This window comes from Schistocerca nitens, chromosome 4, assembly GCF_023898315.1.
Source record: "Schistocerca nitens isolate TAMUIC-IGC-003100 chromosome 4, iqSchNite1.1, whole genome shotgun sequence".
NCBI lineage: Eukaryota > Metazoa > Arthropoda > Insecta > Orthoptera > Acrididae > Schistocerca > Schistocerca nitens.
In genome coordinates this window covers 412,319,295-412,347,059 of record NC_064617.1, presented here as the reverse complement: position 1 = coordinate 412,347,059, position 27,765 = coordinate 412,319,295, and the positions used below count along the sequence as shown (strand labels likewise).

At 43.4% G+C, this 27,765-nt stretch overlaps 1 protein-coding gene across 1 annotated transcript in view; it reads left to right on the top strand.

The window, feature by feature from the left end:
- The window catches only part of LOC126252347 (UNC93-like protein), a 435,773-nt gene that overhangs the window by 296,389 nt on the left and 111,619 nt on the right, over positions 1–27,765 (top strand). Inside the window, exon 6 of the mRNA XM_049953237.1 lies at positions 15,746–15,905. Coding sequence (XP_049809194.1) covers positions 15,746–15,905 — 160 coding nt within the window. The remainder of the gene's footprint in view (positions 1–15,745; positions 15,906–27,765) is intronic.

The window sequence follows — 27,765 nt, the reverse complement described above, 5'->3', positions numbered from 1 at the left end:
AAAAGCAGTTAGAAATGTAATCATTCGACGATTGCAACTGCAGTGTCAAGGCGGTAGTTGTCTTTCTAAGGGGAAATCTGCAGATTGCCGTTGGTGCTTGTTCAAGAGGTGGAGGAAGCGGATTGCAATCCCGCCGCGACACTTTGTAGTTCCCGAACTAGTTTAAATAAACGCAGGCGCACGGTGGGGACAACTGGACGGTCTTACGCCAGAGTGAACCAACTACAAAATTCACGATTTGAGATAATTGAATTTTAAGTCCCCGACACTACTGTAAATCGGGATAATTTACTGTGGGATGCAAATTGGAGTAAATTACATTCATTATACATATTTCACAATATTTATTGCTTTTTCAAACTTTAAGCACAAATAATTAATTACAAATATTTTTCTTATTGTCGTTCATAAAAAGAATTTGGTACATATTTTTAAAGTTATTTCTTTCCTTACAAAACAGTCTTAATACTAGACTTTTACAAGTTTAAGTAATGACAACGTCTTCAAAGTATGTTGATTTTTAAATGTTTCAAACCAGTAGTAATTTATTTACATGCATTGAGTATTATTTTGAAGTATTCCTTAAACATGGTCTTACACTTTATTCACATAGTCATCTTCACTAGAGTCTCCTGCTTCTTGACTGCTGCTTGGTAAACTATTATAAAATTGATGGTATATTGGAGGAATTAGACAAAGTATAGACTTAAGGTCTTTTAGCTTTGTAGCAGTCAATGGTTTTCCTGCAGGGTATTTCAATTTTAGAACTATGTTATGAAGCTCAGTTACTCGGCCTCTAATCCTTTTTGTAAAACTGACCTGGTGAAACTCCATTTCCTCGTTGTGAGTGTATTTGAATTCCATAATATTTGGATTTTCTTTACAGACACGAATACATCTCATATTCGTCCATGACACAGGGTGAACTTCAACATTTTATCTGTTGGTTAACGCTGATTCACGTTTTCTGAAGAATAAAAGTCTTTTGTTTCCTTCTCTAATACTTCAAAAGCTTGTTTTCTTTAATTCTGCAAGTTTTTATTATATATTGAAGCTAGGGTTGTAAATATGTTGATGCTTCCTAATTTTGTTCTCAATATGGCCAAAGTCAGTATCGTTGGGCAAATAACTATGTCCTGGAATTTTAAATTTTTGAACCTTTGAACCTTTTCCTTCAAATGATGCTCATTTAAATACCTCAGAATACAGAAACCTATTTCATCGGGTCCTTGTCTATCTATACCTTCATGCCAGATATTCATTGTGCCTTTGGATGTTTCCAAGTCATGTATGCCGAGGTTGATACAAGATAGCTCTCGTTGGGTTGGGTTGGGTTGTTTGGGGGAAGAGACCAAACAGCGAGGTCATCGGTCTCATCGGATTAGGGAAGGAAGTCGGCCGTGCCCTTTCAAAGGAACCATCCCGGCATTTGCCTCGAGCGATTTAGGGAAATCACGGAAAACCTAAATCAGGATGGCCGGACGCGGGATTGAACCGTCGTCCTCCCAAATGCGAGTCCAGTGTAGCTCTCGTTTATAGTACACAATACCAGTTGGCACTTTTGGAAGAGAAAAGGTCTGCTGGAGGTCAAAAGAAAGCACAGTACATTCCCCATTCTTTGCCCTTCCGATGTCTCTTTTCAGGATTTCTTGTAGAAGATAAACCTGCCGCTGATGATATTCTTTCTCTGCTTGCACATCCTGAAGTGCTTTAAGGATTTCAGGAGATTCTTCTTCCATCATAAGTGAACTTGATTTTATTTCAAACATATCACACTTCTTGCGAGTATCTATATGAGGAGGCTTGAATCCCAGGTTGAATTCTGTTCTAAAAACTTTTTCATAAGAAGCTTGAGACACAATTTCAGTTCCTACATTGTCTTCTTGCATCTTTTGTTTATAGTGTCTGTACATCAAGCTTAAATTTAAAGTCTGTTGCAAATACTGTGTATTTGGACTCTCTTTCCTGCGGTAGTGACTTTTACATCGAGGAAATGAATTTACGAGGTTCTTGATATGCTGGATCTTTTCCTATGGGAATTTATGTTCTTTATGTCTACCCCTTTTATCCTGTACATCACCTGATTTAACTTTCTGAATGGATCTGTGTACTTCAGCACTATCAATACACAGTGTGTTGGGAAACATATCTTTACACACTTTCACATCACCTGAATCTGGAGGAGTAAAATAATTTCTAGATAAATGTCTTTTCCCTTATGTCCGTCACTGGCATTGATTTCACAGATCGTCCAAGCATGGCACGTTGTGTTTCGAAAGATCCCTCTTTGTAATACAGATCAGAAAATTGTCTTCTATCTTCCACAGAAACTTTTCCAAAACATTTATTTTTGCAACTACAAGAGTATTCTTTAAAAGTTTTTCCAGGTATATTTCTTCCTATCGCTGAAACATACGATTTCCCACTGTTTCTTCGTATTTTTCTTTCATTCTTCTTCAATTTCTCAGGCTTACCTTTCTTCTTGAATTTTCTTTTTCTAGATTTACTTACATCTCCTGAAATAAAAAAATCGAAAATTAAACTAAATTTTGTTAATGTTGTTCCAGCACTCATATTTCGTGACAGATCATTGATGAGAACAGCTAAAGTCTCATATAAGCTAGTTAACAATTCGCAGCTCTGTGTTAATAGTTATAAATTAATGTTTCATTCACGCTATCCCAGAAAATAGTTAATAAGATGTCTCATATGCCAGACTGAACCAACTCCATTAGCACGTCTGTCCAAATACTCTAGGTGTCACTAGACATCACATAATGCCCTCTATTGAGCATAATTCGTAAATTAGTACTTAGTTGTATACTTAAGACATACATGGCAGCACCTCAACACTTCGAGTGGTTGGTTCATACTGGCATATGGCAATATGTGAAAAATACGAGTATAGCTTAGACCTATATTTCATTATTTAGTAACCAAATTTCAAGAAATTCTATGAATTTACATACCAGCACTACTTGAAATATATGATGAGGGCAAATAACCATCACTTGAACCACTTTCTACATCCAAATCACTTTTATTGAGCACACCTGACACAAAGTCAACATGTTGGGCCGCCATTTTGACAATTGACTTACACTACTGGCCATTAAAATTGCTACACCAAGAAGAAATGCACATGATAAACGGCTATTCATTGGGCAAATATATTATACTAGAACTGACATATGATTACATTTTCGCGCATTTTAGGTGCATAGATCCTGAGAAATAAGTATTCATAACAACCACCTGAGGCCGTAATAACGGCCTTGAAACGCCTGGGTATTGAGTCAAACAGAGCTTGGATGGCGTGTACAGGTACAGCTGCCCATGCAGCTTCAACACGATACCACAGTTCATCAAGAGTAGTGACTGGCGTATTGTGACGAGCCAGTTGCTCGGCCACCATTGACCAGACGTGTTCAATTGGTGAAAGATCTGGAGATTTTTCTGGCCAGGGCAGCAGTCAAACATTTACTGTATCCAGAAAGGCCCGTACAGGACCTGCAATATGCGGTAGTGCATTATCCTCACGACTGAAATGTAACGTCCACTGTTCAAAGTGCTGTCAATGCGAACAAGGGGTGACCGAGAAGTGTAACCAATTGCACCCCATACCATCACGCCGGGCGAAACGCCAGTACGGCGATGACGAATACACGCTTCCAATGTGCGTTAACCGTGATGTCGCCAAACACGGATGCGACTATCATGATGCTGTAGACGGAACTTGGATTCATCCGAAAAAATGACGTTTTGTCATTCGTGCACCCAGGTTCGTCGTTGAGTACACCATCGCAGGCGCTCCTGTCTGTGATGCAGCGTCAAGGGTAACCGCAGCCATGGTCTCCGAGCTGATAGTTAATGCTGCTGCAAACGTCGTCGAACTGTTCGTGCAGATAGTTGTTGTCTTGCAAACGTCCCCATCTGTTGACTCAGGGATCGAGATGTGGCCTCACGATCCGTTACAGTCATGCGGAAAAGATGCCTGTCATCTCGACTGCTAGTGATACGAGGCCTTTGGGATCCAGCACGGCGTTCCGTATTACCCTCCTCAACCCACCAATTCCACATTCTGCTAACACGCATTGGATCTCGACCAATGCGAGCAGCGATACGATAAACCGCCTTCGCGATAGGCTACAATCCGACTTTTATCAAAGTCGGAAACGTGATGGTACGCATTTATGCTCTTTACACGAGGCATCACAACAAAGTTTTACCAGGCAACGCCGGTCAACTGCTGTTTGTGTATGAGAAATCGTTTGGAGACTTTCCTCATGTCAGTACGTTGTAGGTGTCGCCAGCGGCGCCAACCTTGTGTGAATGCTCTGAAAAGCTAATCAACTGCATATCACAGCATCTTCTTCTTGTCGGTTAAATGTCGCGTCTGTAGCACATCATATTCATGGTGTAGCCATTTTAATGGCCAGTGGTGTAACATAATGCCCTCTATTGAGCATATTTCGTAGTAGTTGTATGCTTAAGACATAGATGGCAGTCCTTCAACTCTTATAGTAGTTGGTTCATTCTCGCATATGATAGTATGTGAAAATTACAGGTTAGAATCTATATTTCATTTTTAGTAATAAAATTTCAAGAAATTCTGTGAATTTACAGACCAGCACTACCTGAAATATATGATGAGAGTAAATAATCATCACTTGAACCACTTTCTACATCCAAATCACTGTTATTAAGCACATCTGACACAAAGTCAACATGTTGGGCTGCCATTTTGACTACTGACTTAGTTTACTTTGCTGAATTAAGTGTTTGTCAATTGTTCAGGCGCAAGTAGTGTCAACGTAGTATATTGTGGACTGCAATGCCTGGAACATTAAGTCACTCTGGCATGTGAAAGATAGAGTATCGATTATATCGAATACGTTAAAAACAGAATTTCCCCAAATTTGTTGTTAGTTCACTCTGGCATAAGGCCGTCCAACTGTGACACCGCAAGTGGCAGGCCTTCCCCGAGGCACAGAACTCCCGTGCGTAGTGGGATACATTGCGGGGGCGCAGCGACGCTAGACAAGTGGAGGCGAGTGGTGGAGGCGCGACTGCGCGGCTTGAGGCGGCGGGCCGGCTTAGCGGCCGGCGGCAGTATCCGGTGGCGGATAGCGCCTCTGTGAGCCGAGAGGGGGCAGGGCTCACCGTGCGACCTCCAGCCTCTGCGCTACCCAGGAAATCTTTCACACTGCAAATATGGGAACCGGAGAACATCTAATGGAGTCCGCAGATATATCCAGCTCAACAGATTTATCCATATAGTATGACCGCAAACTCGCTAACTCTCAGTAGATTCTGACAAAGCGTATAGTGCGTACTTCAGAGACAGCTGCCCTGCAAGTGTAGCAATGTGTAGATACAAAAGATTGATCAGAACACACAATGGTACTTAAAAATAAGTGTTGGTCCCTCGCAGTACGTCTATCGCCAGCAGTTTTCGGTATTTACACAGAACACGAACACTTACAGTAGCGTACATATTTTTGTGACAGCCGTACAGCAATTGAGAAAAGAAAACTGAATTGTAAGCGAAACAGGAGAATTTGCTGGCTTACAAAATAAGATTGCTAACCAACGCATCTGAATGTCAGTTGTCATAAGCATATGTCTGTGCACAGGTATTTTAACACCTTCATACAATGGGCGTTGATTTGCCATAACATGAATAATGAATTGAGTATCACAACGTCAGCTAACCCTTTTTATGATTCCGTACCTCAGATGACAAAAACGGAACTCTTACAGTATCATCTTGTCCGTCCGTTCGTCTGTCTGCCCGTCTGTCTGTCCGATTGTTAAATAGGCGCACATTTCTTATCAGAAATGGGCAGGCTTGTTGCAATGTCTCTCCCTTACTAAAGTCTACGGTCCCATGCCGACTTAAAATATTAATGCTCCAAACTCGATGCAACCCAAAAATACGACCATTTATGTCACATACTTGAAACGCACTCATCAGAACCTAGACCTCTCGTTGACCTGTGCAAGTAAAGAAAACAATCCGAATAATTGTATCACACGAAAAATTTTCTTTGTCATTTGTTGCCTGAGTTTAGTCTTGAAATTAAAACTTTCTCCAAAGCCTTGGACTCCCTGCCACCTATATCTACCGAGTATCAATGTCGACAACAGATAAAAATCTTCGAGGTTCTCGATTCCCGGAACGAATTAAGTGTGAATAGACATAAATAACTCTGTACTGAACACTCAATCCGTGAGCACCACTCGCACCTCGCCAGTTTTTTTCTGTCGTCTGTCTCCTTACTGGTTTGATGCGGCCCACGACTTCATTTACTGTGCAAGCTTATTCGTCTCATACTGTTTGTTGGATTGATATATTCCATTCTATGCCTTCCCGTGCAGTTTTACCCCTCTTCGGTTCCCTCCAGCACAGGCCAGGCTTTTCCATTACCTCTAAATAAAATGTTCTACTATCAGTTTACTATTGTTATGATTATTTTCGATGTATTGCTTTCCTCTCCGAATCCGTGAGGAAACCTCATTTTTTATGTCATCTGTCGACTTAATTTTCAACATCCCTTTGTAACACTACTTCGATTCTCTTCTATGCTGGTTTCGCAACAATTCAGGATTAACTGTCACACTGACTTGAATAAAAAGCCTCTAATACCAGTGTAAAACGACTCGAGTATAATGATACATACTGAATTCTGAACCCGATATAAAATACGTATTTATGTGATATGCACTGTAAAGCTTTAAAAGGCCTTAGGAATGCCATATTAAAATCATCGAAAGCTAATATTAAATTATTTTTCTGATTATTTTCGGTATTCATCAAGTCGCTTTACGCAATAAAATATATGTCGTCACATGAGATATACACCTGAACGTAATTAGGAATACGGTGTGGGTACATCGGTAGTAATTATGGCATTAACAACGTAAATATTCAGATGTGTCATCTGTTACGTGGTCCGTCCGCCACATCTTTTCAGAGCATTGTAGACCGCAGTAAAATGCATAACACTGCGATTCGTGGTCGGCTGTGCATTCAGACACAATCTTCCGATGTTCTATGACATGAAACATACTCTGATTAGACTAAATTGTAAACTGGTCTGCCTCTTTCCAATTACTACATTTACTGCGATAATAAACTTTTAAAAACGCGTATAGTATCGGATTTGCAACTGTGAGTTGAGAAATATGTTCTCCGAAACTCTTTTCCAGAATCGTACTCAGTTGTAGACGTGACATGCTGCCGACTACCCTGCTCTTCTCAGCTGACGTTTCTTTGTCGACCTCTTTCTTGTATAAATGTGAAGAATTCGAACGTCCTCTCGTTTACACGTTTCTTCGCTCTTCTTCCCATATTCACAGGCTGAATACTAAACCCAAAGCAAACTTTTCGGAGACTGCTCCAGTGTTTTATCTGTGTTTTGGTATAACCAACCAACTGTCTCTTGTGCGTCGTTACACAGTAACTACAATTCGTTTGATTCCTTACTCCTACATACCTTTGTATCCATATTTCATTCAGAATATCTGTACGGCTGTCTGAATGTCGAGGCTATGCAGTAAGCACCGCGTGTCCTGTTGGCAAACGAACTTACTCCGCTCACTTATGGCGGTTGGACGTAGGAGGCCTCCGTCCTCCAGAACACAAGGCCAGTGTGTTTAAAACAGCGTAAGCTCGTTCCGTTTATTCTTTTCGCCCTCAAGCTAGCATTCATAACTGCTGGGTTGTGTCTCAGGTGTGCTAGTTGTACTTTGGCAGTATTGCCGAGAAAAGCTGCAGAAGCTATGGGGACAGCTCAGCATATTGCCGTTATGCCGCTGTTCCACTGGATTAAGTGAACTCATGCACGAGGTTCACATCGACCAACTTCTCATTAGTAAACCTATCCAGACGACAGGAGGCAAAGTATAAACCGAAATTAAAATATTCGTTTGCTTCGCTCTGTTTACACAATAGTAGTTCGACTATTGTTATTTACTGTAGGTTTTAGAAACAGTTCACCATCGTTTCCATCTTATGTCAAAGGCTATAATGAAACACACTCCGTCCGAACAGAACTGACCGACCGCCGCGCCGTCCTCACCCCACTGGCGTCACCGGATTCGGATATGGAGGGGCATGAGGTCAGCACATCCCTCTTCCGGTCGTTCTCAGTTTTTGTGGCCGGAACCGCTACTTCTCAGTCAAGTAGCTCCTCAATTTGCCCCACAAGGGCTGAGTGCACCCCTCTTGCCCACAGCGCTCGTAGACCGGAAGGCCACCCATGCAAGGGAAACCAAGCCAGACACCGCTTAACTTCGGTGAAATGACGAGAACCGATGTCACCATTGCTGAAATGCCGTGTCTAGCGTAAGGATTCGTCAATTTTTTCCTTAATAAAGTTTTCGCGGTAGAAACTGTTTTGGTTGCGAAATTATTTAATATCAACGACGCGTTTCAACTTTTTGAGGCGTCATCAGATTGTGCAAAAGTAGCTAGATATGTAACGCATCCGTTATAAAGCCATATAAAATGCAAAACAGACGCAACACTAACTGGGTGTACAATCCATCCGTCATAAAAACATATAAAATACAAGGTGCATCTTGAGCACATCAGATGAGTACGCCACAATAATGACTGTCAACAGGTATCGAGTAATTAATCTATCTCTCCTCTGTTATCACCACGGCTTCCGGTTAATATCCATCATCACAGTTAGTTCATGTGCTATTTACGTATCATGCCTCGTCCTGTCAGTCTGGAAATGCTCTTAATACGGCCTCATCAGGTGCTGCTCAATACCAACTCTAGGCTTGAGTAGGATACTTGTTTGTTCTTTTAATGTTAGCAGTTCTGACAGGGTTGTATCAGTAGCATTGCCATACTGGTATGACGTGACATGATACGTAAATAATGCACCGGCTGATAAAAAAAACTCAACCGTCCTGAAAGGGAGAAGGAAATGAAATGAGACTTCACCGGTTCGAGGAGTATGTGATGTTATTTCAGTGATTACAACATCTAACCAAATCTACAAGTAACTTGACAATATCAGCTTGCTTATCAGTATGACGTTGCATCCTTTGCGGCCTGGATGTAAGATCTGATTCTATTGCGAAGGTTGTGATAAAGTCGTTGTGTTTTCTCCTGAGGCAATCTGTCATACAACTACCATTACTGGTCGTTAATATCCTGGACTCTTAACACCCAAAAGGAGTTGATATCAGAGTTGGTTCACACATGATCTATCTGGGGACAGATCTGGTTGGTTAAAATAGCTCTGAGCACTATGGCACTCAACTGCTGAGGTCATAAGTCCCCTAGAACTTAGAACTACTTAAACCTAACTAACCTAAGGACAACACAAACATCCATGCCCGAGGCAGGATTCGAACCTGCGACCGTAGCGGTCGCGCGGTTCCAGACTGTAGCGCCAGAACCGCTCGGCCACCAGCGGCCGGCGACAGATCTGGGTGTCTTGCTGGCCACAAGAGTATCTCGCCATCAAAAGACTGTACATAGAGACAAGTTCCATGTGCTGAGGAGCATTATTCTGTTGAAAAATGGCCCCACGATGATGTCACAGGAGAGTTCACACATGAGGAATCAGTATGTCCATGATGCTTCATTGTGCGTCATTAGAGTGTCCTCAGTTATTATCAGCCCGACACGAAGTCATATCTGATGTCTTCCCACGCTATAACCCAAGGGGCATCACCTCCGTGCCTCTTCAAAACATTGTAAGGATGGAACCTCGCCCCAGGTTGCCATCACACTCGCCGATAATCATCATCCTTGGTGGTGCAGGACTGCTATTCATATTCGAACACGACGACATTCATCAGCGTTCCATGATTCCCTGTCAAGGCACCACTCCAAACACAGTCGTCTGCGTTGTGGCGTTAACACTAGCATAATCATCGAATAGTAATTCCTAGTCTCCGATCAATGGTGCGGCATGACACGGAATGTTGACGGGAGCTCCTTACTTGTTAACGAATAGAAGGTGCTTATATGAAGTGGCTCGTGCGCTTGGTGCACTATGCCGTGATCCCTCCCTGTGGGGGTCACATGTTTTCGTCCAGAAACTTCACGACGAGTAAACGTGCCCTCACGTTACCATTCATTCTGACATCGGGCCAGTGCCACATCAAGATCCCCCACAGATATGGCTATTGCACGATTCGAAGCATCGGGCAGACTCGCTACGAGGCCCCTTTCAATCTCTGTCAGCTGCAGATAACTCTGTACCACACCAGGTCCTGGCATCTCCGTGCCCCTTACAGTGATAATTTTACATCTGACGCTGTTCAAGCTTCTTTTGTATCCTACTAGCCCTGCTACGTGAAGACCAATGCAGTGTGTTGGCCATTCTTCCTGACACAGAGAACTTTAATCGTGGTGTGAAAGTATACGAAGTTACATTGTCATGTCACCACGTTGCCTGGGTATTTCACATTTTTGGCCAGGCAGTGTACCTGAACTCTTTTACTGTGATGATGGTTATCAACCGAAACAAACAGTGACGATAAAGTACATATAGACAGCTAGATCTACATATACACCTACATCTACATACATGTTTCGCAAGCCACCGAACGGTGCGAGCCGGAGGGTACCGTGTACCACACTATTCGCATTTCCTTTCCTATTCATATTCACTAGGAAATAGAGGGAAAAACTATTGTCTGGGTGCCTCCGTATGAACTCTGATTATCTTTTCTTCGTGGGCCTCACGTGAAATTTACCTTGGCGGCAGCAGAATCATTCTGTAGTGAACTTAAGATGCCAATTCTCTAAATTTTCTCAATGGTGTTCTTCGGGAAGCACATCGCCTTCCATCCAGGGATTCCCATTCTAGATTCCGAAGCATCTCCGTAATACTCGCGTGTTGCTCGAACCTAAGGTTAACAAACTTAGTAGCCCGCCTCTGAATTGATTCGATGACTTCCATTAATCCGACATGGCGCGGATCGTAAACATTCGAACAGTGCTCAACAATGGGTCGCACTAGTCTCCTACATGCGGTCTCCTTTACAGATGAACCACACTTTCCTAAGATTCTCCCAACTAAACAAAGTTAGTCGACCATTCACCTTCTGTGCTACAGTCCTTAAATGCTCACTCCATTTCATATTGCTTTGAAACGTTACACCTAGATATCTGATTAACGTGAGTGTGTCAAGCACACTACTAATGTTGTATTCGGACATTATGGGTTTGTTTTTCCTCCTCATTCCATTAAATGACATTTTTCTACATTTTCCATTCATTTGCCATTCATCGCAAGAACTATTAATTTTGTTTACGTCATCTTCCATCCTCCTATAGTCACTCCACCCCAATCCGTACACCACAACATCGTCAGTAAAAGTAATCAGATTGCTAGTCAACCCTGTCCGCCAGATCGTTTATGTATGTGGAAAATAACAGCGATCCTATCACACTTCCCGGGGGCACTGCCTTGTCTCTGATGAGCAATCGTCGACGAGGACAACATACTGGGTTCTATCACAGGCGGTTTCGAGTCACCCACATTTCTGGGAACCTATTTTAAATGCTCGTAACTTCGTTAACAGTCTCCAGGGGGACACTGTTTCAAATGCTTTTCGGAAATTTAGAAATATGGAATCTGGCTACTGCTCTTCATCTGTAGTTCACAGTATATCATGTGAGAAAAAGGCAAACTGAATCTCGAGCGAGCGATATTTTCTAAAATGATTCTGATTCATCAAAGAAAATGGTTCAAATGGCTCTGAGCACTATGGGACTTAACATCTGTGGTCATCAGTCCCCTAGAACTTAGAACTTCTTAAACCTAACTAACCTAAGGACATCACACACATCCATGCCCGAGGCAGGATTCGAACCTGCGACCGTAGCAGTCGCGCGGTTCCGGACTGAGCGCCTAGAACCGCTAGACCACCGCGGCCGGCCTTCTGATTCATCGACGGAAGCTTTTGCGTCTCAAGGAAATTTTTTATAGTCAGATTGGTAATATGTTCAGGAATCCGCAGCAAACCGATGTTAAGGATATTGATCTGTAATTTTGCGGATCCATTCTTTTACCCATCTCGTACACAGGAGTGAACTGCGCTTTTCTCTAGTCGCTTGGGACTTCCGCTGGGCGAAAGATTCGCGATAAATGCAAACTAAGAAGGGGCTAATTCCGCACATTACTCTTCGTAAAACCGAATTAGGATTTCATCCGGAACTCACATCTCATTTATTTTCCAGTCTTTCAGTTGTTTCTCTACGCCAGGGTTCAAAAATGGTTCAAATGGCTCTGAGCACTATGGGACTTAACATCTGTGGTCATCAGTCCCCTAGAACTTAGAACTACTTAAACCTAACTAACCTAAGGACATTACACACATCCATGCCCGAGGCAGGATTCGAACCTGCGACCGTAGCGGTCGCGCGGTTCCAGGCTGTAGCGCCTAGAACCGCTCAGACACCACGGCCGGCTGCTAGAGACGTGCAAGTGCTAGAGCAATGCGAGCGCGTGGCGTATCAGCCTGGTTTGTGCACGCCTGCGATGTGCGAAAGAGAGCTAGAATACACTTCGCGAAATGTGGCGAAAGTTGCCAAAGGCGACCAATGCTTCTTCGCGTAATAACAAAAGTGAGTGAGCGCTTGTCTGTAGCCACGCGTATATCACTCGCTTGCGCACAACCACTTCGGTACCACGCGCTCGCACACACTTGCACATCGGGTGCGAATCTGCACTGTGTGCTTGTTGCTATGCGCTTCGGTTACCATCAGAGTTCGGCAACATTTATTCAAATGACGAATACAGACTGAAAATTATAATTTGTTACGCGGGAATAACAAAAAAAATATTTATTCCAAAATATTATTCATTTACACGATTAAAGACATTCATTTATTTATCTGTGAATAAAAGTCGTTACGAATAACAGATACATTTGAAACCCAATGAAATTTATTGCTCTGATTGTTGGTCACTTATTAAAGATGTGTATTTCTAAACAACTGTTGTTTGTTTGTGTGTTTTTTTTTTTTCAAACATCTCATCAGAAAGTTTATTTCATTTTCACAAATTTGACATTCAGCCACACGTTATAGATATTTAATGAGGATACTAGTGCGCTATATCTTCTTCAATCCCCTTTATTTCAGGATAACGGTACAATACTTTGAAATCACGATCCTGTTCAGTAAAAATTGAGAAAACATCAGGTCTGCTGTGTTTATTAGTTTACAAATAATTCGATGAAATTCCACTTTACCTTCAGCTCTCAAATTATGTTCAAAACAAAATTTTCTTTTTACGAAATGACGTAATTTGGAAGTCTTGACCCGATTTCTTCGATATTTCTTTGACTATTAAATGTCTGTAGCTTGATGTAAGCTTCCCTTGATCATGAACATCAATGAAGGTGAAGCATTTTTTTTTGAAATCGTAAGAAATACTTTCCTGCAATAATTTCAGTTAGTGTAGAAAGGCGGAGAAACTCCTCCAATCGTCCCTTAACGCTTTGTGGATAGAGACGTTGCCAGAGAAGTTGCCAGTGTGCTGCAATAGTATGAACTCTTTTTGTGTACCCAAACCTTTTGCAATTTTTCTATCTCAAAGCTCTATGTAACTAGATCGGCACATTTCACATCGAAAAATTATTCCTTACTTTAACGGAAAACTTAGAGTTAATCCGAAAACATTTTCGAACGATTTTGGACTTCAGCACCGTTCCATAAGCGTTTTAGGTGGCATTAGATTGAAAGTCTGGAGATGTTAGCCGTCAGGAACCACTGATTTCTTGCTTTATTCCCTGATTTTGTAGCGCAACAGACACGAACGAACTGCGCAATTATATGAAACAGACTCTCTCATCAAATAGTGTTAGTAATATAAGGATAAGATTTTTCGACGGCTGTATTCTCATTCGTGGCTACTTACGTAGAGTACTTTCGCAACAGGGGTTGGGCTGGAAATATTGGTACGTACAGGGGCAGTTGATTGGAGACTCCTTAGTGTAACTGCTAAGGCCGTCCGCCTATCTGTTTTATGTTTCATTTGTTATGCTGTAAAGGAAATAAGGCGGCCCTCACAACTTTAAGGTCTGTTTCAATGCCGCAGTGTTTTAATGGGCATGGTGGTGTGCCACTGACTTCCTCCCATCCTTGAAGCGAATTACATAGCCTGTTAGAGGGCGACCTATATTTCAACACGTACTACGAAATACGGTGCTATTTGACTTGGCTTTCTTGTCATTCGTATGGGTCCCAGAAGCAACAAGTAGCCGAAAACTCGTAGAACACAAAGGACTGCTACTGACTTTGGAGTAGCTGAAGATCTTCGTCTACGTTTTCGAATAGAAGATCTTAAGATACTCCATAACTTCTAAAAGTCTCATACAATGGATTTAATGGAGGAGTATGAAAATTTGTGCACCACAAAAAGCAAGGAGAAAAAATTCTCAACGAAAAACTAGATAGTGAATCTGTTAATTTCTACAAATGTTTCTTCTACATATGATAACTGTGACAATTTTTATAAATATGTACACTTTTTCATTAGAAAAAGGAGTAATCGATAATTTAGCACTGAATAGCGGTAAAAATATATTTTATGATTGACGACCTTATATGTAATCCCAAAGCACTGTAGCGCCTCAGAATATGTATAGAGACTTCGTAAACCGTAGTGCCGTAACATCTTTGTAGCGTGTTTAGTAAACAGTGAAAGTGATGTTTTGCGTGTATATGATATTCTGCTTAATAGAGGAGGCCCAATACCTGTAAGTAGCAAACAAAAATACAATTTCTATCGTTAGCATTTAAAAACAATCAAAGATTCATTTTGTTCGATTTCCCGATTGCAGTCCAACAGAAAATGACGCAAGAGACACAGAAGATCACCTTTGCAAACATCACCAAACATGTTCATAAACCAATGCACAAATGCACTTGAAAATGAGAAAAAATTCTCGAAACGATTTTTATGAGGCATCAAAGCATAAGTAATTTGTGCAGTTTTTAATTAATTTAGTTTAGATTTAAATAATCTAGTGTGATGTACGATATTAAGATGCACTACAGGAACTTCACTGAAAACAATTTCAAATAATTTCTCTTTCTTTTCTTTAATTCATTCATCTAAAATAGTCCGCTTGCTTACCTGGGTGGTAACGTGCTTGCCTCCCATGCATTGGGACAGGGTTTGATTCCCGGCCGGTTTGGAGATTTTATCTGCTCGCGGACTGGGTGTTCTGTTGTCATCATCATTTCATCCTCATCACCGACCGCAAGTCGCCCAATGTGGCGGCGACTGAAATAAGACTTGCACTTGGCGGCCAAACCCGACTGGGGCATCCCGGCCAACAATAGCATACGATCACTTCATTTCATCTAAAATACAGTTATTTAATGAATATGATCAACGATATATCAATAAATGAAAAAAAAGAAAAGTAATAACCGTGTTTCAAACAAGGGGCGCAGAATTAAGAAGCGCTGCGCTAACCACTTCGCCTCAGAACATCGCTCGTTAAAAGGCACATGAAGTACGTCGAAAATACCTCGAAAACTTTGACCGTTGTTTTTTCAGAAACGTTCGAGTACCTACGGATAAGTCGAGACACGTGTTTGCTCATTTTGACTCCTATTCCACTGAGCGAAGTTTCTGAGAAATTGGGTGATGTCACTTGCCAGTTCTCAACGTGAGATGAAACGGCACCTCCTGGTAGCCGCAGGGATGAAGGTAGGTGGACTGCTAACGCCTTGTGACGCGTTTCGCAGGTACTCCGGGATGACGACGCACAGCGAGCCGTCGCTGTCCGGGGTGCAGCTGCTGCGAGCCGCCGGCCGGCTGCTGCGCCACCGCGACCAGCTGCTGCTGCTGCCGCTCACGGTGTGGCTGGGCCTCGAGAAGGCCGTCATCGCCGCTGACTACACGGCGGTGAGTGCGCGACGCGACAGCGCCCGAGCCACCCGACGCCTACAATTAGCGCCGCACTAACTTCTTATTCGAATCGTCCTATCAGCTTAAAACTGTGTATCGCACCTGCATTCGAACCCGAAACTTTGCCTTCACAGGCTGTGGTCTTAGCGACTGAAAAATTCGGGCACGAGTCACTAACTAGCCTGACAGGTTAAGGGGGTTTGTGGGTCGTGCTCGGATAGCTCAGTCGGTAGGTAAACTGCCCACGAACGTTGAGGTCCCGGGCTCGAATTCCACGCCGCCACATCGTTCCACGTTGCCAGGAAGTTTCAAAACAGCACACGCTCCACTGCAGAGTAAAATATTCATTTTGGAATATCATTTCGTGAAAATACAACTTGTTCTTCTTCCTCATCTTCGCCGCCCAGTACTTAGCACGGTGTTGGCTGTCCTCGTCTATTATTGAGGCCCCACTTGTTCCTTTGCTATCTACCTTCAACGCTCAAAATTAAAATTCGAACAGCAGAAAGAGGGCATGTTACTAAAGATATGTAATGTAGTTCCTTGTTGCACGTCCATATGATTGGAATTTCGCGGGTACCGCGCAAAAAAAGACATGAAAAACGCCATCTACATTCTACACTCTAAGAAGAAGTAAATGACGACGCACCACGAAACAATTATCCGAATGGGTCGGACGTCGGTAGAAATGCTGTACATGTACAGACGAATAGATGACTGCAGTTTCAGAAAATTCTGACCAATTGGCGCATTCGAGCGTCAGAACGCCGAACTGGTTGTAGGGCGCTGCCCTTAATGCTCCAAACGTTCTCAATTGGGGAGATACTCAGTGACTTTGCTTGCCAAAGTAGGGCTTCGCAAGCAGGAAGATAAGCAGTAGAAGCTCTCGCCGTGTGGGGAGGGCGTTATCTTGCTGAAATGTATGCTCATGAAACGAGCGTAGACTATCGTCAACGTACCGCTGTGCTGTAACAGTGATGCTGATGTCAACCAAAGGGGTCCCGCTATGGAAAGAAACGGCACCCTAGACAATAACTCCTGGATGTTGGCCCGTATGGCGAGTGACGGTTACGTTGGTATTTGAGCCGGCCGCGGTGGTCTAGCGGTTCTGGCGCTGCAGTCCGGAACCGCGGGACTGCTACGGTCGCAGGTTCGAATCCTGCCTCGGGCATGGGTGTGTGTGATGTCCTTAGGTTAGTTAGGTTTAAGTAGTTCTAAGTTCTAGGGGACTTATGACCTAAGATGTTGAGTCCCATAGTGCTCAGAGCCATTTGAGCCATTTGTTGGTATTTGAGAGTTGTGAGGCGCGTCTCCAGACACGTGTGGAATCTCATTGACAGGATCCCCATGTCGACCTGAACCCCGACGACCAACGATATTGCTATTTACTTTAGTCAGAATCCGACTACTGACACCCACGTATCAAACCTGTAGGTTTTGGCTAAGCAGGCTCTCAATGGCCCTGCGTGGTTAGGGCACGGGAGGAGTGACATTTTATTTGCGCCATCGTGAAATTCACGGACCCATTCAGGACGTGGGGCTGTATGCAGCTTGGCAAGTAACCCCATGAACAGCCCGACGACGTCTGGAGTACCATAGACTCTGATCGCGATGACCGCTGTCGCACCTTCACTTGCAGCAGAAGGGCGCCGACGGTGGTGCGCCTAACAACGAAACAGTGTGTGCGGAGTGTCCTTCTCCCAGCCGGAGCCGTACAAGTGGGGTAGCGAGATAGGCTCCGCGAAGGGTGCAAGCAAAAAAGGGGGGCGCGTAACTGACCGAAAAAAGGGAAACTAGACGGTGAAAATGGTTCAAATGGCCCTGAGCATTAAGGGACTTAACATCTGAGGTTATCAGTCCCACAGAACTTAGAACTACTTAAACCTAACTAACCTAAGGACATCACACACATCCATGCCCGATGCAGGATTCGAACCTGCCACCGTAGCGGCCACGCGGTTCCAGACTGAAGCGCCTAGAACCGTTCGGCCACTCCGAACGGCCAAGACAATGAAGCTAGTTAAAAATAAACTGAGGGATGTGCGCGCGTTCCCCTATCTCTCGTGTTTCTGTCTTCTGCCTACGGAAAGCCATTCTCTCCGTCGGCTGCTCTAAACGCACATTGTCATCACAGCGTCATGTCTACACGCTTATTTCACCCAAGTATCGCCATAAATAAAGGACATCTACCGAACAGACGTATAACCCTAATATGGTTCGCGTGGCGCTTGGTTCACACATTACGTCGGGCGTCAATAAACTTGGCCGGCCGGGGTGGCCGAGCGGTTCTAGGCCCTGCAGTTTGGAACAGCGCGACCGCTACAGTCGCAGGTTCGAATCCTACCTCGGGTATGGATGTGTGTGATGTCCTTAGGTTAGTTAGGTTTAAGTAGTTCTAAGTTCTAGGGGACTTATGACCTCAGAAGTTAAGTCCCATAGTGCTGGGAGCCATTTTAACCATTTCTGATTTTTTGTCATTATACCTTCGAACGCGTACACTGCATCAGCGGGTGTGTAAATGATAAGAGTTGCAATTTCTGAGGCAACCAGTGTGGGTCTGTGTCGTTTGTGTTTAGTCCTGCTACCAGGCTTGGCAGGGTGCGTTATGTGATGGGTTCGAGCAGCGTCAGGTGTTGAGTGATCACTGTGAAGGATACGGGGACGTAGCGTACTCGTGGGATAGAACATTATCAGCACCTTAAACTGCTTGAAAGGGATCTCATTGTAGGTCTGCATTGGACTGTCTGGTCTAATCGTGCAAAATCCAAACTTGTAGGGCATTCTGTTGTGACAGTGGCCTGATGTTGGACTGCATGGGAACGTGAGGACATGTATACTCGATGTGAAGGTTGCAATTGATAACATCCAACACTAAGAGGTAGGATAGCCGTACTGTGAACCTTCACATTTGCGGCTGCTATCCGTAAACAAGTAATGTAGTACCTACAATATTCTATTTAATCCCGCACCGTATGTCGTGGACTAGCAGCCCCCGTATTAGACAACGGCCGCCCCATACCTAGGCTGCCGTTAACATCACAAAACAAACGGCTACGTTTACAGTGGACTCGTGACCGGTAAGTGTGGACTTCTGATGAATGGCATTACCGTGCGTTCAGCGATGAACCGCGGTTATGCACTACCCCGAATGTCCGTCAGACCAGCTAGATTTACGTTTCCCGTGATGTCCTAGGTCTGTTAAGGTAAACGCTGCGATGATTCAGATTTCCTCCCGATCCTTCTCTAATTCGTGCTCGTGTCTCTAGTGACCTCGTCATCGATGCAACCGTAGAATGTATTCTTCGCTTTTCCATTTATCCAGGGAGTCTAAGGATTTAGATAATCACAATTTTGGTTACAGTCTGCCGTGGGTCAAACGAACCAGTCACCATCGTGCTTCTTTATTACCTTCTACGTCCCCGTGAGTCCTACTGCCCAAAATTCACTGACGGAAAAAAATCGCTGCACCAAAAAATAATTAACGTAATGAAATTTCGGGAATGCCTTTGTCTAGGTAACATATGTAAGTGATTAACATTGCAAGATCACAAGTTAATGCAAGCACGAGATGAACCATTGTAAATGTGAAGTGCTAGTACACTAACGACAAGTGTAAGCGCCATAATATTGAATGCAAGTGTGCAAACCTGCATATATTGTATTGTATAAGTGTCAGATGTGTTGCTCTTGGTCGGTCAATACAGGGACAGTTAATGCTGCTTGCGGATAACGCTGGATTTCGATATTGTCCCATATGTGCTCGACTGGAGACAGCTCTGGTCATCGAGCAGACAACGACTACAAGTCGACACAATGTAGGGTTACAACAGAGGTAAGTGGGCAAGCGTTTCGTGTTGGGAAACACCTCCTAGTATGCTGTTCATGAATGGCAGCACAGCAGGTCGAATCCCAGACTGACGTACAGTTTTGCAGTCAGTATTGATGTGATAACCACGAGAGTGCTCCTACTGTCTTACAAAATCGCATCTTACAACAATTTCAGATGTAGGTCCAGTGTGTCTAGCACACAGACTGGTTGCAAGCTATCAACTAGCCTCCTTCTAACCAACATACGGCCATCACTGGTACCGAGGGAGAACCAGCCTTTATCAGCAAATATAACAGTCCTCCACCCTGTCCTCCACGGAGCTCTGGACTGACACTACTGAAGTCACAAATGGCGGTGGTTTGGAGTCACTGGAATCCACGCTACAGTGCTTCTGTTTCGAAGCTGTCCTTGAAGTAACCGATTTGTAACAGTATTGCAGAAGGAACATCCAGCTTCTCGTAGCCCTACTCCAAGACGTTGTTGAAACTCAGTGAGGTGTTGACAATTCCGTTTTTGTGACGTTAAAGGCATTGACTAATATCAAATCACCGCGTCCAATCTCAAACGTAAATAACGCTCACGACTATTAAAGTGCGAATTTAAAGCAAACCTGGTTCGCATCCTGCGAGTGGCGCGAAATTTGAACAGATATTATTTTTCAAATGTAGAAAAATGCCCACTAACTTCCGTCTGTGACGCACAGCTCCTTCTTGGTATTCCGATTTTTTTTGCTCAGTGTACTAAAGCATATTCTTGGATGGGATCTAGTACCCCAGCAGAAGACCCCCGATTTTTTAAAGACACGATTGTATTGACATAATCTACTTCGTAGTTTGAATATAAGTACATTCTCAAAGTATCCTGCCAACTGAGCCAAGTCAGTCACTGTTTTGCCTACTAGTGGGCTTATGAGATCTCTCCATTTCATTGTTACTGACAGGCTTTTCTACGAGTAGACTGGTTCGAATTGTGATTTACTGATATTGCAGTCAAAGGGTATTACGTTTTTGCAATGTTTGAGGTTCTCAGCAGTACGTTTCTGAGCGCACAAAGCAATTCTATTCGTTCCGCCACTCTGAAACCCTATCAAGATATGTCTGGATATTTGTGTAGCTTTTTGCGGACGTACTTTATCACACATAGCCGCACAAAGACAGAAATCAGAGGTTTTCGATACCCTATAAAATCTTCCTTTCGTTAATAAGCGTTGCCGGCCGGGGTGGCCGAGCGGTTCTAGGCGCTTCAGTCAGGAACCGCGCGACTGCTGTGGTCGCAGGTTCGAATTCTGCCACGGGCATGGGTGTGTGTGATATCCTTAGGTTAGTTAGGTTTAATTAGTTCTCCGTTCTAGGCGACTGATGACCTCAGAAGTTAAGTCGCATAGTGCTCAGAGCCATTTTTAATAAGCGTTGGCGTCGTACTGAGCTGAATGATTCGATCTAGTACCCCAGCAGAAAACCGCCGATTCTTTAAACACACGAACTTCCATGTATATCACATCTTCAGACGTCTAACTGCTTTACAAATGAGTTGCTCTGTTAAGTATTCGACGTTAAGCATGTGAGCGATAAAAAGTTTAGAAAAACTATCAAACACTACATGAGTATAGTCTGGATATTTTGAGCTCCGATTTAAACAAAATCCAGCTTTTCACGAAACTAGAAGTTAACGAAATTACATCTTCCGAACTATGTGTCATACAATGATATAATTTTGCGGGTACATTCAGTGGTATTTCTGGATATTGTCTGCAAAATGTGCTGCGAATAAGAATTAGTATTAAAGAAATAATAAATCGAAACGTCATGGCAGATGGCAGATGATGTTTTACTGGATGAACGACTTCAATGCAACGGAGCGAGGTGTCGCAGTAGTTAGCACAATGAACTCGCATTAGGGAGGGCGACGTTTCAAATCCCGTCCGCTCATCAAGTTAAGGTTTCTTGTGATTTCCCTAAATCGTTTCTGGCGAATGCTGGGATGGTTCCTTTGAAAAGGGCACAGCTGCTTTAATTTTCCATTCCATATTAATCCGAGCTTGTGCTCCGTCTCTAAAGACGTCGCTAACCTTTACACTTAGTTAACTATAATCTTCCGTTTTTTCTCTTAAAATGCGGTAAGCGAGAAACTTTACGCCTTTCATCATTTTGGGCGGGTGGTGCCTGCGATAAACTATTTCGTGAAGGTTTGAAATTGCGTGTAAATTTTTTTTTGGGATTCGCTAACTGCTCTTACTCACAAACACCAGATAAATGAAGTCTGAGTAGTTGACACTGCGTGAGTTAAGCTGCCTCAAGATACGCGAGTTGGAACTGTAATAGTGGCAACTACTTATTTACAAGTCATACAAAATAGATATGTACTTCAGAGTTTTAGTGTCCTTCAGACAAGTCACCAGCGTTGTGTATAGAGTGACGCAGAAATCCGTTAACATCTGTAAATTCAATACTGGACGGAATAATGTAGGCAGATAGATAAAAATTGACACATATATTCGAAATTATATGGGTTTTACTGAAATAAAAAAAAGTGCACAAAATGACCGACGGACGGGGCTTCAAATGAAACAAAAGAAATAATTAGCATAACATTTTATTTTTAGAAAAGATGAAGTTCATTATAACAAATGTTCAGCATGTCGACAGTCCTTCACCAACAATACCTGTAGTTAGGGACAATGTTATGAAATCCACTGTACTGCGTGTCATTAATTATGCTAAGAAGTTGTCGTGGGATGTTGTCTTTTAGCGTCCCTAATCAGGTCGGACGATTGAGGTAGACTTGCGACTTCATGTAACCACACAACCAATAATCACACAGAGTGAGGTGTGTCTACCTGGGAGTCCAAGACTGTCGGACGTGGCCGCTCAACAAGCTATCCTCGCTAAACGATGTGCACAAGACATCATCCACACGTGTTGCTATATGTGGTGGAGCGCCGTACTGCTTAAAATTCGCATCTAAGAACAGGTATTTATCAGCTAGGTTAGGGATGATGTGACTCCCTCTTCACTGCAGCTCATTTTATATACGATTCTCATGCGGCATCACTAGTATGTTGCTGTCCAGCGCCTTCTCTTGGCCAGGTTTTGCACTCGTTTATGGTTTCAGTAAACCCGCATGTCATTTATGGCATGTGTGTCAGTTCTTACCACTCTGCCCTACATTGTGGATGTTGTTGGATACTTGTAACAGCGTCAGTTGTGATGATAGTTTAAGTAGCTTGGTATAGTTCCCGACTTGTAACATTTCTGAAGCGAATGCCATGAAGTGATTCCTTTAATTTAGGCTTGGTTCAAATGGCGCTGAGCACTATGCGACTTAACATCTGTGGTCATCAGTCCCCTAGAACTTAGAACTACTTAAACCTAACTAACCTAAGGATATCACACACATCCATGTCCGAGGCAGGATTGGAACCTGCAACCGTAGCAGTCGCGCGGTTCCGGACTGAGCGCCTAGAACCGCTAGACCACCGCAGCCGGTCTTTAATTTAGGAATCAGGCTGATGTCACAAGGGCTGAAGTCCAGAGGGTATGGCGGGTAGTGCAACAGCTCCAGCCCCATCGATCAACCAGATCAGTCACAGTTTGCGCCATATCCATACGAGCACTGTCCTGCAAAACGATTTGCAGCTACTACAGAAAGGATCGCCGCTTTTTTCTGTAAGCTGTTCATTTTTTGAACAGAGCCTGCGACCAGTTAGAAAACGAAGGACTTAAGCCCTTGTGACTTTAGTCTCAAACCGAAGGAATCACTTCATGGCATTCACTTCCGAATGAGAGATTCGTCGGACAACAGACTTCTTTAAGACAACCATCGCTGCTACCGGTGTCCTACGATTTCCACATCGCTGATAACGGGTTCCGCACAGCACTGATGACAGCTCTGAAGGACATTAAAACTGAAACAGGTGTGTATTTTATGTGAATTGAAAATAAATTTCTCCCACTGTTCAAATTGAAAACTTCGTATACATGCAGTTTGAAACCGTAGTACCTGTCTTACTGTCTTAAAACTTTATCATTAAATTATACCCCTTAAATGATATTTTCGATAGATTTTTAAGTTTTGAAAATCTGTCAATCTTTACGCAAAATATTGAATAGCAAATTTTTGTTGCCCCTGAAAGTCATATGTTGTGTTGTTGTGCTCTTCAGTCCTGAGACTGGTTTGATGCAGCTCTCCATGCTACTCTATCCTGTGCAAGCTTCTTCATCTCCCAGTACCTACTGCAACCTACATCCTTCTGAATCTGCTTAGTGTATTCATCTCTTGGTCTCCCTCTACGATTTTTACCCTCCACGCTGCCCTCCAATGCTAAATTTGTGATCCCTTGATTCCTCAAAACATGTCCTACCAACCGATCCCTTCTTCTAGTCAAGTTGTGCCACAAACTCCTCTTCTCCCCAATCCTATTCAATACCTCCTCATTAGTTACGTGATCTACCCACCTTATCTTCAGCATTCTTCTGTAGCACCACATTTCGAAAGCTTCTATTCTCTTCTTATCCAAACTGGTTATCGTCCATGTTTCACTTCCATACATGGCTACACTCCATACAAATACTTTCAGAAACGACTTCCTGACACTTAAATCTATACTCGATGTTAACAAATTTCTCTTCTTCAGAAACGATTTCCTTGCCATTGCCAGTCTACATTTTATATCCTCTCTACTTCGACCATCATCAGTTATTTTACTCCCTAAATAGCAAAACTCCTTTACTACTTTAAGTGTCTCATTTCCTAATCTAATCCCCTCAGCAACACCCGATTTAATTTGACTACTTTCCATTATCCTCGTTTTGCTTTTGTTGATGTTCATCTTATATCCTCCTTTCAAGACACTGTCCATTCCGTTCAACTGCTCTTCCAAGTCCTTTGCTGTCTCTGACAGAATTACAATCTCATCGGCGAACCTCAAAGTTTTTACTTCTTCTCCATGAATTTTAATACCTACTCCGAATTTTTCTTTTGTTTCCTTTACTGCTTGCTCAATATACAGATTGAATAACATCGGGGAGAGGCTACAACCCTGTCTCACTCCTTTCCCAACCACTGCTTCCCTTTCATGCCCCTCGACTCTTATAAGTGCCATCTGGTTTCCGTACAAATTGTAAATAGCCTTTCGCTCCCTGTATTTTACCCCTGCCACCTTCAGAATTGGAAAGAGAGTATTCCAGTTAACGTTGTCAAAAGTTTTCTCTAAGTCCACAAATGCTAGAAACGTAGGTTTGCATTTTCTTAATCTTTCTTCTAAGATAAGTCGTAAGGTTAGTATTGCCTCACGTGTTCCAACATGAGATAGGTAACATAAAACTGTAATTGTCCATCAAGAACTTGACGAGCCGTTTAGGGATATAGATCCTGAGTGATAAACAGAGAAGTGTTGATTGTAATTTATATATTTCTTTTCCTTAGAAATGACGAGTTTCAACAATCATATTTCTCATATTCTGTGATATAAAACCACAGGATTTGAAATGATGGTCACTAAACGCTTCATGTCAAAGTATAATACATGAAAAGCTCCGATGAAGGCTATCCACGTTTATCAGTGAGTAACGAAAGAATGATCGTCCCATACTCCAACAATAAATATCCCAGTTAAGGCGTGTATCAAAAGTTAAGTTAACAAGGTCTCCCTGATAGGCAGTTTGGACCACACAATCTCACAAGCTCACAAGCTAGGCAAGCAGTAAACGAGACAACGTACGTTACTGTCAGTAATCACCAGTTTAATTCACTTACGCAAATTGCTCAAAATGGTCGGTACTAACGTCGATATATATTGTGCATCGCTTGATGATGATTTCATTAATGCTTGTAAACATTCCAGGAATATCGCTGATGACTTCATCTGCTACTTGTATTCATACCACAAGATATCGCGGTGACTCCACAGTAGTTTTCATGTGCCCGCAAGAATGAAAATCAATTGATGTCAGGTCTGGAGAACGAGGAGGCCAGGCTGTAGGGTCACGACCTCCAGTCCATCTTTTGCCAAAGATGTTGAAGTGCCCAAGCACCACATTGTCGAATTGTGCTCGAGTGCCATCCTGCTGGAACTATATGTCACGAGGGATGTCCAAAGACACCCGGTAAGACCTCTCTCTGGAATACAAGGTAACTGGGTGCTCATAGAGCCGGAAAGAACCTCTTGCATTCCTTCGGACTTCCAGGTACACGAGAAGTATGTCGGTGTGCTCTTCAGTTGTGTACACGACCGACATTGTTCATCCTCTTTTACGATATCCACGTGAGTGACTGATTACTACGTACAGCGTGAAAGTACGGAACACTGTATGTTACTGTACTTTACCGTTGTCTACATGTGAATGTGGCGTGTGAAAAATGAAGGAGCACCGCTGAAAAACACTCTGACCCCACAGGACTCGCGGTGTGTCCGCAACTGCTTAATTGTGGTGTTTACCTACAATCCTGTTTCGGAGTCCATAGCGCGTCAACAGTCTCAGAGCGATTGCAGATTACAATGTCTCCTTTACTCTATGCCTAGCTTGTCGGGCGAAACTGCCCGAGACCTCTTCCACGTTCAGAGACAATAGCACGAAAACGAAGCATTTTCAAGCCTGCGTTCCGAGTTAGAACCAAAATATGCTCACCCTGTACCCATACGAGACCACCACGCCTTGTAGCATGACATTTGATTCACGCTTTATACCCTCTTGTTCCATGCGAAAATACACTCGCTGGCACAACGCTGGGTTCTTTGATATGCTGCGGGAGGCGATCGAGTGGCACTATAAGATGTAAGATATTAGTTCACTCTATCATAATATGGATATGAAGATTTATTTAACTTCGTAAATCCATTTGTACAGCAATATTCTGACTATTTATAGCTACCTCTGAGTATAAAGGTATCACTTGATACAGACAATTTTACAAGACTTTTCACATGAACGATAATGGACATAATCGTTTACATTAAGTTCAGCCTGAGACGTTTAATACTCCGATTGCTTATTTACGATAATGCTCCTGTTTTGATAGTCGACTGCGAACTCAGGCCGAGCGTTCCTCAGCTCAGCCGTTAAGTGGACGAGCCGTTGCGGTGGCGTGGTGAACCTGTAGCATTCGCGGTTCAAATGGCTCTGAGCACTATGGGACTTAACTTCTGAGGTCATCAGTCCCCTAGAACTTAGAACTACTTAAACCTAACTAACCTAAGGACATCACAAACATCCATGCCCGAGGCAGGACCGTAGCGGTCGCGCGGTTCCAGACTGTAGCGCCTAGAACCGCTCGGCCACTCCGACCCATTCGCGGTTACACTGGCGTCTCTCATTCGTCGGTGCGGCTTGCAGTGACTATACTCGCGTTTGGTCTCGGTGCGAGTTGGCAACCTTGTTTTGTCATTACATGCTTCGGACGACGTCACATACCTAGGGTACCACAGCATCGATCGACAGTTCACTGACTGGGGATCTGGAGCATACAAAATCACAAAAAGAACATTCACATCTGCTTAGGTGAATGCAAAGGTAATCACACACGGAGACGGCCGCGGTGGCCGAGCGGTTCTAGGCGCTTCAGTTCGAAACCGCGCGACTGCTACGCTCACAGGTTCGAATCCTGGCTCGGGCATGGATGTGTGTGATGTCCTTAGGTTAGTTAGGTTTAAGTAGTTCTAAGTTCTAGGGGACTGATGACCTCAGATGTTAAGTCCCATAGTGCTCAGAGCCATTTGAACCAATCACACACGGTCGAGTGACACCTAACATTAGTAAACTCATATCTCAGCCAGCCCGATTAGCTGTGCGGTCTAACGCCCCGCTTTCCGGGCAGGAAGAAGTGCCGGTCCCCGGCACGAATCCACCCTGTGGATTAGTGTCGATATCCGGTGTTCCGGCCAGCCTGTGGATGGTTTTTAAGGCGGTTTTCCATCTGCCTCGGGCAATGCGGGCTGATTCCCCATATTCCGCCTCAGTTACACTATGCCGGCGATTGCTACGCACTTTCTCCACATACGCGTACACCATAATTACTCTACCACGCAAATAT